The sequence below is a fragment of the Schistocerca nitens genome, chromosome 5 (genome assembly GCF_023898315.1).
Source record: "Schistocerca nitens isolate TAMUIC-IGC-003100 chromosome 5, iqSchNite1.1, whole genome shotgun sequence".
In the NCBI taxonomy this organism is placed as follows: Eukaryota; Metazoa; Arthropoda; class Insecta; order Orthoptera; family Acrididae; genus Schistocerca; species Schistocerca nitens.
Window position 1 is genome coordinate 207225831 of NC_064618.1, and position 12207 is coordinate 207238037.

A 12207-nucleotide genomic window follows, 5' to 3' on the forward strand; every position below is an offset into this window, starting at 1 on the left:
CCTCAGTTACACTATGTCGGCAATTGCTGCGCAAACACTGTCTCCATGCTTGCGTACACCATCATTACGCTAACATGCAAACATTTGGGGTCTGGTATGAGACATTCCCGGGAGGTGGGTGGGGGGGGACACTGTTGGCCGAAAAGCACAATAACCCTGGGTTCAGAGTGGGGCAGTGGTGAGGTGGATGGACTGCTGTGGCCTGTTTTGGGGTTGTGAGCCACTGAGGGCTATGGCAGGGCGAAGCCTCCCCGTCGTTTCTAGGTCCCCAGTTTAGTACACACAATACAACATCTAAATAACACAATTCCTTTGACTGCAACTGAAAAATGCACTTTATAGCTGTGTGCTCTTCACATATATACCATTACTGTTCTTTTGTCAGCGACGCAAACTGATAGTATGATTTATGTTAGCTGTTCAGTACATAATCTGACAATACACAAATTCATTGAGTTAAAAGTCAATGTCCTTGGAATCAAAGAAGCTAAATAAAAGATCCAGAGTTCCAATCAACCAAACAATTTGTTTTTTCTTTTTTTCAGAAAATAGATACAAACATGAGGCAATGGTTGATGGAGAACCAGTGCTGTTTGAAATCCTAGACATGTGTTCAAAGGTAAGCAGCATAATTGTAATTTCTTTCTTGAAATAACATATCACGACAATGATCCAGAAACCTGGGTCATGAATGAAACAGAAAAAAGCAAGATGTGAGCAAATGAGATGAAGGTTTCGATAAGTCAGATAAGTTTAGCAAAAATGGAAAGCATGATAAATGACAGGGTTAGGGGAGATAACATGATGAGCCACTAGAAGAGAAGACTGAGGAAATTAAAATGGGATCGGTTTTTGAAGAGAATGTTGGAGGCAAGGACACCTATGAAGATGCACAAGATGAAGATGAAGGATAGGAGGCCAAGGGACAAGAATGCATCTGGGGCAAAGTAGCAACAAAGAGGTGGTCGAAAGAGTTGAGAACACCGAGAGGCTCATGTTGCAAGCAGATCCTCCCAGTAGCAAAAAACTGTATAATAAGATGATGATCATGATGCTGACGCTGATGATATGGAGGTTCAACAGTTTTATTGCCAAACAAATACATTATCTTAAATCTTAAAATAATACATAATTACTGACAAATATTTGATACTGAATCTTGAAATTATATGTAATGAAAGAGACTGTATAGCTATACATAAAAATATCCAAAGAAACTGTTTACAAAGCCATGTGAAAATACTAACACCAGGTCTCAGAGTTGTAAACTGCATATTGTTTATTTCAAGGGTAAAGCAGAGTGCGGGGAACAGAGAGGGGGGGAATTGGATTTTAGGAAAAAGAAGAAATCAATGGGATGGTTATTTGATAAGTATGAAGCAAAGTAGTACAAATCAAAATCAGAAAAGATATACATATAACATTTATTAAATTCAGTGATGACAAAAGATAATTATACACATGTGATTAAAATGAATTTCGGATAAAAATATTCAGGATGGACGATTAGACCTCAACATATCAACAGTGAGACCATTCAAGATGGAGTACTTATTCAGAGTGATCTAGGAGACGGAAGGCCTTGTTTAAGGCACTATCCAGGTATTTGAGAAATATGAAAAAACTGTTATTAGGTGGAGCAACAGGATGTGTTGAAATAAGCTCTTGAGTTCATGCTATGAAATTGAAAAATAAAAATTTGTAACTCAGGATTACCCGTCTTGTTCTTTCAAGGTTCAAAAAGTATTGTGATGCTCTTGTCAACACACAATGCTGAATAATTCCACACATAAGATGACATAAGGAACGTCTTTCTGTGGCTATCTATATTAAGTGAAGTGTGTCTCCACTGATATAGCTGCAACAGCTTCTAAAAGAAGGCTGTGGAGGCCAATTTATTTCTGATTTCCTCATTTATCAGTTATTAGTCACCTCCTGAAGTAAATGTACAGTTTTGGCCAAGTTTCCAAGCATGCCTATGATTTAAAATGCATTTAGTAATACTTCATGTGAGAAGCTGCTGTTACTTTATACCAGTCTCCAGATGTCACAGATGGTTTCAAACACAAGTGAGATATTGATTAAGCAAATAAAAGCTAAAACTGAGTATCAAATATCACTCAAAATTAATTTTTATTGTTAGCCACAGAGATCATTAAAGACTAAATGCACTGAAGGTGTAAACATGCATAGGTACCTGAAAAAGATGTTGCATGGTGTTCTGTTTACTTGTTTCACTCAACACGGTCTCTATCTCTATTAGTAGGTGAAGAATTTATTAATTCTAGCTTCCATATCATAAAAATTGTTAGCTGGATGAGAAATGGTGAAAATGCTCAATGTAATAAAATTTTTGTAGATATGCAAAACCAATGAAAGATAATAACATGCACAAAACACCTACAAAGAAATGAACATTCAAAATGAAGTTACTACGTCAGATAGTAAGGAACTGACACAATTCAACAAAAATAAGTGAAGGAGTAGTTTTTGGAATCAGCAATCCCTCCATTCAGCAGAGAGATGAAATGGTTCAAGGATATAGCATAATTTGATGCTTACACAGGAAAATCATTCATTAAGGAAAGTCATTCATTAACAAGAAGAGAGACACAGATATCATCTGTCAGGCTGTATGTATTTTGATCCATTGTTCTGGGGAAGTTTCCAGGCTAATCCTTCAGTTATCCAGTTCCTCTTCTTTTTTGCCATATGAAGAAACCAACGATTAAAAGCTCTTAGTTTAATAGATGAGTGTCAGTGTGATGTTTTTTTAATGATTATCATTCTCATCACCTTCTCACCAATACATCGCTGTATATTAATACTGTCACTTGGTTGGAAATCTGAGAGTTTTTCATCAGTAGTATATACTGAGAAAGTCCATAGTCACAAGTGAAGAATCCATCGTTCACAAAGGAAACATATATAAATATTTTCTTTGTATTAGCTTGTTACCACCTATCAAGTATAAGTGTTTCATATTTTTCTTTGAATGTAAGTCCCAAACAAGCTGAGTGCAATCATCTGAGTGTCTTCCACTTCAGTTTGCCATCTATAAGAATTCTAACAACTGATAATAGACATTAAATTATGTATCATTTTATTTAACTTTAATTATAACCACTTCTGAGTGCCATACCCACAACATAATGTTGTCTGCAGTTTTGCAATGTAGATGGGAACATGTTATTTCAAAGCATCTGGTTTTAAAAGGCCAGATGCTCCACTGAGTGAAATAATGAACCTACAAAAATTAATTGATGAAGTTAGTTTGAATAAAGACAATTTTGTTGTGTTAAAAGAAGTATCAAACAACGTCTATAGAAATGAGATGTAAAGGCTACTACAGAAATGAGGTAAAGTTTAAACAATTTAATTCCACATCATCATGATTTACCATCCTGGTAATATGTGTACTGCGAAATTAGTGCTGCAAACAAGTGTATCACTGAAGTATGTACTCACTTTAAGGATGTCTATACTGTAGACATAAGCAGCTTATAGCGAGTATTCCATACAATCCATGGACTTCATTTAAATGAGCCAGGGAAGGAATTACTAGCTGAAAAAATATGTACTCACATTTTGAGGAAGAGTGAAGAAAAAATTATAGGTGGCAAACAAATGGAGATTACAAAGTGTTTTAGAAGAGTTACAAACAATAATGTCATCAGCCCAATGCAAATTACCAAGTGGTTTAAACCAAATAGGCCAGAAGCAAATAATCAAGTCATCAGTCAAACGCAAATTATGAAATGCTTTAAACTGAAGAGGACAGAAATGAATGAAACAAAACTTGTACAAGCTCCAGCAAGCAGAAGCAACACACAAGAAACACCCAAAATTTCTTTAGAATACCTGTTTTAGTAAAAATGCCATTAGATAAGGAACTAGAATCTTTTTCAACTAAGGTTTCTAAATGGCCAGATTTTGCTGTATAAGCTCCAGAAGTTAACTCACCTACTGATTGTCATCAGCAAGCAAAAGCCACACACAGGAAACACACTGAAATTTTTTTTAGAAGAAGTATTGTATTACAATTGCCGTTAGATAAAGAACTAGAAACTGTATCAAAGAAGGTTTCTAAATGGCCAGATTTTGCTGTATTACACTATAACATTTGGTCACTCACAAAAAAATTACCATGTTGGAAGCACTATTCCAGTATAAAATAAACGTAAACATAATTAGCATTACTGAACACTGGCTACAAAATGACAAAGTAAAATTAACCTCAATCTTAGGATATGCATTAGAAAGTCATTTTAGCCATGAGTTCTCCAAACATGCTGTTGGTGCTCTCTTTGTGAAAGAGCAAATAAATTTCTGTGATGTCAATAAAAGTTGTATTGACCCAATTGAAAAAGACTTCACACTATCTATTACTAAGCTGCCAGAGCTTAATTTCATAATTATTAACATATACAGAGCATCAAGTGGAAATCTGCCAGTCCTCATGAGCAAACTTTTAAGTTCTACTGAAGAGGATCAGAGCCTTAACTATGAAGACAGTGCTTTGTGGTAATTTCAATATTTATTTTTCAAAAGACAGCAGTACCAGAGACAATTTGATTAATACAACCAACACGTTCAATATGATCCCCACAATACACTGCCCAACAAGATTAACAGAATTTACAAACTCCAGCATTCACCAAATATTCATTTCAGACACAAGTTACAAATTCACAAGTAGACTACTGAGCAAGAGTTATAGTAATCATGAGCCACATCTTCTGTGTATAGAAATGCCAACAGGGAGTCGCAAGTGCAAAAAAGTAATTGAAGAAAGAACTTTTTATGAAGATAACATTAGAGTTTTTAATTTTGTACTAGGTAAGTACAATTTGGAAATCAGCTGCATTTGGAACAATGCTGACAGCATGTACATGTGTTTTCAGAACATCTTTCTTTACCATTCTAATGTAGCATTTCCAAAAGAAGTAAAAACCATGAAACCTAACAACAAGCAATGGGTAACTAAAGGTATAAAACTTCCTAGTGAGATAAACAGATTTCTGCAGTATTGCTGTAAGAAATATAGGGTTACCCAAGGGTTTGCAAACTGTTGTAAGACCTACAAAAAATCTACAATACACTAGCCAGGGTGGCAAAATTATGTGGAATGACAATCTGGTAAGAAACTCATCTAACAAAATGAGATCCGTGTGGAGAGTTATAGAGAAAGAAACTTGGAGCTCAGTACCAAAAAAAGAGAATGTTAATAAACACTAGAGGGCTGAAAAATCACAGTCATGACAAAATTCAATGAATACTTCATATCAGTAACTGAAGACCTCATTCAAGTACACTGTAGAGGACCAGTGCAAGTTCCCTGGCAAACTGGTGATCTTGGATGCCTCTACATATATTTATGAAACAAATCCCGATGAAATTATAATTAACTCATTAAGCAATAAAATGTCAGGTGGCTTTGATGAAGTACCTGATTTCATATTAAAAGTATGTACTTACCACATAGCAAAACCATTGGAAAAATTTTCAACCTCTCTCCAGAACTGGCATCTATCCAGATATTCTCAAAATAGCAAAAGTTTCGCCACTGCTAAAAAAAAAAAAAAGGTTCTTCTCATAAAATATCAAACTACCGATGTGTGTCACAGTTAAGTTCCTTCTCAAAAGCTCTAGAAAAACTATTTTATGACAAGATTTTAAGTTTCATAATTAAGTATTCTCCTCTTACCATACAACAACAAAGTTTTAAAAACTCTAACACCACAGAGACAGCAATTTTTGAATTCTTAGACAGTGCTTTGAAATCCTATATAAATTAGCTGCAGGTATTTTTCTAGACCTGTCAAAAGCCTTTGACGTCCTGGGCCCTAATGTTCTACTCAAAAACTAAGAAGGACAAGAAGTAAGGGGTGTAGCACATAACTGGTTGTGTTTGTATCTAAAAAACCACAGGCAGAAAGTATCACTCCAGTATAAATTCAACACTAAAAATAAAACAAGAAACAACTCATTCCTTTTGAGCATATTACCAATAAAATATGGCGTACCAAAGGGTTCAATCTTGGGTCCACTACTCTTCTTGATTTATGTAAACGACATTGTTGAATATATGAGTTCCCAAAAAACTGCCTATTTGCCGATGACACAAGCATATTGCTTACTGGATCCAGCCCAGAAACTTTGCAGTCAACGGCAGTAAGTACTATGAAAAGACTTCATGTGTGGTTCAAAAACAAACTCATTGTAAATATTGAAAAACTGTGTGTGTGAGCTCCCAGTTATTTCCTCCACCTAATCAAATGTCCATTCAAGCACGATTAAAAAAGTGATCCCTTAGAAAATGTAAGTGGCACAAAATTTTTGGGTCTGTTGGTTCAGGAACACTTCAGTTGGGACACATATATGAATAACTTGGCTAGAAAACTCCCATGCATGTGCTATGGTCTTAGAATTTTCAGTCAACAACAAGCAAAACAACGGTACTGAAGGCATACTTCGTGCAGTTCCACTCACTGCTTCGATATGGGATCATTTTCCAGGGACACTCAACTCACAGTGTACAGGTTTTTAGAATCCAAAAAAAAAGAGCTCTGAGAATAATTTGTGACCTTAGAAAGATGGAGTCCTGTAAATCTCATTTTACTGAGCTTGGTGTCCTGAATGTTCCAAGTTCATTCATTTATGACACAATACTGTTCACTAGGGACTACCTCTTGTAAACACACAAACTGCTACAGAACAAAACTGTACACTATAATTGTACCAGCGGGATATCAAATGTGGATAAAAAATGTCACAGAACAACAGCCTATCAGAGGAGCATAATTAACATGGGTGTAACACTACACAATAAGACACTGGAAGAAAATAAATACTACATACTCAACATTTACAATTAAACTAAAGGCATTTCTAACACAGCACTGTTTCTACTCTGTAAAAGAAATTCTGAATATGTAAGAAATAAAAGTTACTTAAAAATTAAATTATGAGAAGAGGTATCTAATGTTATTTGCCTATTGTTTGCTAAGACTATGTATTATAGCAACTTTTCTTTGACCTGTCGAAAATCAATTGTACAATTTTTGCTGTATGTTAAAACTGGACCAATAAAAAATCTGTCAATCAGTCTTCGACAAATGCCACGCCCTTAATACTGCAGAAACGACGACTTAGTGAGAATTGCTATGCCCATAATATTAAGGGCTTGGCAGTTCCACACTAATATTCTTGGCATGACATTCTTTCCAACACTGAGGACAATGAAATATTATTGGTATGGCACTCAAAGTGTTAAATGGCATAAGGTTTTTTGTTTTTTTCTTAGAAAAGTGTATTCATGATTATTTCCATTACTTAATATATCACTGAAAATTTTTGTTTTGGTAAAATTACCTTCATTTTGTTGTTATAGTTCTTTCATATCATAAAGCTTTCAAACTGCATCACTTTTTCTAAGTTAATGTTAGGTACATGCCTGCTTTCCTCTACATTGTCTCCGAGTATAAAATAAGTTCCTATCATTATGTGTTCCCTCAAAACTTTTTCTTCCTGTTGTCCATTCTTACAAAATGAGAAGATTCTATTCACTGTGATGAAGCCTTTGACACCTTCATAATCTGTATTCCCTCACATATGATGCATCTTTTTACATGAATCTTATTCTAACATACATGGAGACTAAGTCACACACTGCTTTTGTCTTTCTGTTAACTAACAAGAAGTGTTACTATATTGTTAGTCTTGAGAAGTCTGTTGTTTTGCACTTCAAATTTTGCAATCTTTAAACAAATTATGAATAGTTAGAATTTTTCATTATCAACATCAGTATTGCGATATTGTAACTTGGATTATATACATTTTGAATGATGTGTAACTGAACAGGTAACAATAATACCTTTCTTTTAACAGAATGAAGATGACCTTCCCAGCAGTGAATCGTTACAGTGGGCAGATGGGTACCTATTGGTTTACTCTATCACTGACAGACATTCATTCAACTTTGTGCGGAAGGTTAGACAGCAACTGCCTGGTGATGCACCTATGGCTCTTGTTGGAAACAAAGCAGACATGGTACATCTGCGCCAAGTTAGCACAGATGAAGGTAACATGTTAATTACTTAAAATTTTAGAAAAAATGTGTTGTCAAAAAAAGCCACAAAGATATAAATCAGCACACTGTCACTAAGTATATAAATAATGTGGGTAACAACATCAAATTGTTTGAGTAACAATGCAGTATATCCACATAGAACATTAATAAACAAGAATAATTTGGGTGAAAGGTATCGGAAGGAAATGGGATGGGTAAGAGATAGAAAGGGAATAACTACGCCCAGCTGCACAGGGCATTGCAGCAATCCAACGAGATCTGAAAATTTGTGGTGGGTTGGGACTCATACCCAGATGCTCAACATCTCTAGAACAGTTGCTGTAATTGCCTCAACCATCCAGACATGCTTTCCAAAGGACCCAAATTCCCAGCTTCCCACCTGCCACACTGCAACGATACCCGACGATTAACCCTCCACTCGCAGAGTCCTGATTCCCATAGGAGTTCGAACACTGGCTGTACATCCACATTGAAACTTTTTCACCGAAAAGCCATTGTGCCCATATGTGTGTATGCGCAACCAATATCTGAACTCCTACAGGACTCAGAAATCTGTGAGCAGGGGATTAATGGATGGGGGTCATTGCATTGTAGCAAGTGCGAAGCTGGGAATTAGGGTCTGATGGAAGGCATGTCTGGCTGGCCTAGGTGGTTAAGGCAACCATTCTAGAGAAGCAGAGCACCCGGATTCGAGTCCTGGTCCAGCAAAAATTTTCAACTCTCAATGTTGCATTGCTGCGGTGCCCTGTGCAGTTGGAAGTCATTATTCCCTTCCTGTCTCTTTCCCATCCTGTTTCCTTTCTGTTCCTTGCTTTATTGCAAGTAGTGTCTGCTCTATCAGACATGACTGACAGAACAGACACCACTCATTGCTATTAATAAACAAAGCCACGAAAATTTTTCTATACCACCTACGGTACTGACTTTTTCTTATTCACATGATTTTCTTAAGACACATTCAATAAAAATTTCAATTTCTATGAAGCAAAGATACTTTTTAAGTGACTCATATATCTGTTCCTGTCAATTTATATTCTCTCTTATACCAGCTGTTAGGTGACAATGTTGATCTCGGCGATTCATGTTCATTTCTTGGAATCTCTTGTAAATAACAACCACTGAAAACCAAGAGACTTTTCTTCTTATCCAGAATTAATAAAAGTATAATTCATATTTTCTTTTGCACTATAATGTACAAGGTTAGTTGCACAAGGCAAAACACTTCTTTTATTTTGTGAATGGCTCAAGAATCAGCCAAAGGTTTTTCAAATTCAAATGGCTCGGAGCACTATGGGACTTAACATCTATGGTCATCAGTCCCCTAGAACTTAGAAACACTTAAACCCTACCAAACCTAAGGACATCACACACATCCATGCCCAAGGCAGGATTCGAACCTGCGACCATAGCACAAAAACTCTTAAATCAGGAAGTGTAATTAGGTAGCACTTGTTTCTGAATCAACTACAGTGAGACTCATGGATATTTTTAGTACGTGTCTGTTCTGGAATATGTGGATTTTTTTCATATAAGTTACACCTAAAAGACTTATAATGCCTTTTGTAGTGAATTTGACAAGTTAACATTTTCCCATTCAGAAAGCAGGGCAACTGCTGCACTGTATTTTGTACATTCCACTTTAAACTTTAATAATAAGGCATTTTTATAACATTGTACTTAGGTATGGTACATTCATCAGTGTGTGTTGTCTTTGGTGTAGTATTTCTATTACGTATATTGGTTGGCTTTCTATTTGGCAACTTGCCACTTGTTTTTGTTGAGGACCTTTTGTTTTAATGGTAGAATATGTCTCTATGTAGCACTGAACTGAATTCAGCATATGTGTGTGTGTGTGTGTGTGTGATATCTGTATTGTCATGTCAGTGTAGGTTACTTCCCTGTACATATAAAAGTATTGTTGCAACTGTTCATTACCAGCTGCATGATCTAGGAAATTTATGGAATGATCGGTTCCACGTTCTATAGTGAACTCTATACTTATGAGTCAAAAGATTATGACCACATGCTTAACTATGTGTTGGTCCACCTCTGAATCACAATACAGCAACTATTCTGCGTGGCTTGGATTTGATGAGCCCTTAGTAGGCTTCTGGAGCTATGTGACACCAGTTGTCTACATACAGGTCATGCAATTCCCACAATTGTGAGCCAGTGGTTTGTGGGGAGCTGGTGCCTAGCATCTGAGACGTGTTTCATGGAGTTCAGATCTGGCAGTCTAGTGGCCAAGACATCAACATCATGCCCCCAGACCACTGTAGCCCGATTCTGGCTGTGTGACATACAGAGTTATCTCATTGGATGATGCCATCATTATTGGAGGAGACTTCAAGCATGAAGGAATGCAGATGGTCTGCAATGAAGTTCATGTAGTCAACAGCTGTTGTGAAGCCTATGACTGTAATCATAAATGATGACGATGTTGAGTCAAACATGGGAACACATAGGAGTCATCTGCTGTGGAACCCTCAAGTTCAACAACATTCACTGAATGATGTGCTCCAAAATTTTTATGCATGTACCAATACTGTACTCAGTCATCATATTTGACACACAGATCCCCATTTGTCCTGCTTTACAGAGTGGATAAGCCTCCAACCTTCACTTTTTTATGATGAGGTATTGATGACCGATACATTGTCGCCTACTTGTTTCACCAACCTTCAATTACTTTCCACAGATGCTCACAACAGTGGCATGCAAAATGTGAGATTGTCATTCCCTCGTGCCAGGCCATAACAACCTACCCTTTGTCAAAGTCACTTATGTCACTTGATTTTCCTGTTTGAACTTTGTATTATCACTAGAATGATTCCTCCATTTGTCTCTCCTGTGTTTATATACTTTTCTGCTGCATCAAGTCTCCAAACTGTCATCATTCAATCTCACAGCAGCCAATGGTCATAATGTTTCAACTCATCAGTGTGTATTTGTGTTAAGTGAATTAAATACTAAAAAAAGTTCACTAGGTTCCTCTTTGTGTCATTAAATAAATTTAAAATATCATCAATATACTTTTTTTTTTCAAAAGCTTCCTTCTTTTACAGGAAAAATTATTTAAATTATTTTCAATGTCATTAATGAATATGATCACGCTACCACTTCTTTCTCTTTGTAAATTTTATCATTAAATGAGAAACAATTATAAGACAATACCAGTTCCAGTAGCCCTATTAACTCCAAAATCTTGGGAAAAGGCAGTTTTGTGTATTTAATTAGGTTATTCCTGACAGCTTCTAGTCTCAGTGACAGGTTCATGTATGAATAGATTAACAACACCAAATGAAGCAAAGCTATCTTATCTTGGAAACTTAAATTGTTATAAGGGTTTTTAATTTGTCAGTATTTTAACTGAATATGATGTTACAAATTCACAAAATTTTATCAGTTACCATTATTCATCAATACAAAACTGTATATGCTGGCATGTCTTTGGAGTTAGAAATAGATCTGACTGGGGGAGTCAGGTTTGTGGATTATTTGTTTGGGGGCAATGGTGTTTGTTACAATGCAATTCTTTGTTTGTTAATAGAAAGTGTCATTTGCTTAGCATTTTTTTAACTGTTTGTCCATGTTTCAGTTCAAGTAATGGTCACAGAAATTTCAGTTCTTTTTAGTAGTATATTAATTTTTGTTCCTTACAGGATAACTTGTTTAAAATTGTGTCTAAAACATTTTGTTCATTATGCTTAAGACTCACTGTGTTTGTAACTTTTTTGGTGCGTACTATGAGATTTATTATGCTGTTTTTGTTTAGGACGGACTGGATGTTTTGACTTTTTTGTTTATTTATGTGCAATCTGCTGTAGGGATTCAATTTCAGTTCTCTAATTTCTATTACAAATAGTGTTTATCATGCTTCTACAAAAATTGTAATGTATTCAAGAATAAAATTCATTTACAACAGATAGTTAACTCTAAATGTAGGTGCTAATGACCTCTCTTAATTTCATCCTTCTGTTTGTGTTATAGCTTAAGCTCAATTTTTAAATAAATTTTCCCAATTTACTTTTGATTAACTTGATTTTTTAGGTGAAACTGCAGAGCATCTAACCATCATAAAATCTGCTTTACTACTTAGATTTACAAATGGTTAT

The 12207-nt window shown here is 35.7% G+C and overlaps 1 protein-coding gene across 1 annotated transcript in view; it reads left to right on the top strand.

Annotated features, from left to right (window-relative positions):
- The window catches only part of LOC126259231 (ras-related and estrogen-regulated growth inhibitor), a 348539-nt gene that overhangs the window by 331845 nt on the left and 4487 nt on the right, over positions 1-12207 (top strand). Inside the window, exons 4-5 of the mRNA XM_049955847.1 lie at positions 546-619; positions 7891-8083. Of these exons, the coding sequence (XP_049811804.1) occupies positions 546-619; positions 7891-8083 (267 nt within the window). The remainder of the gene's footprint in view (positions 1-545; positions 620-7890; positions 8084-12207) is intronic.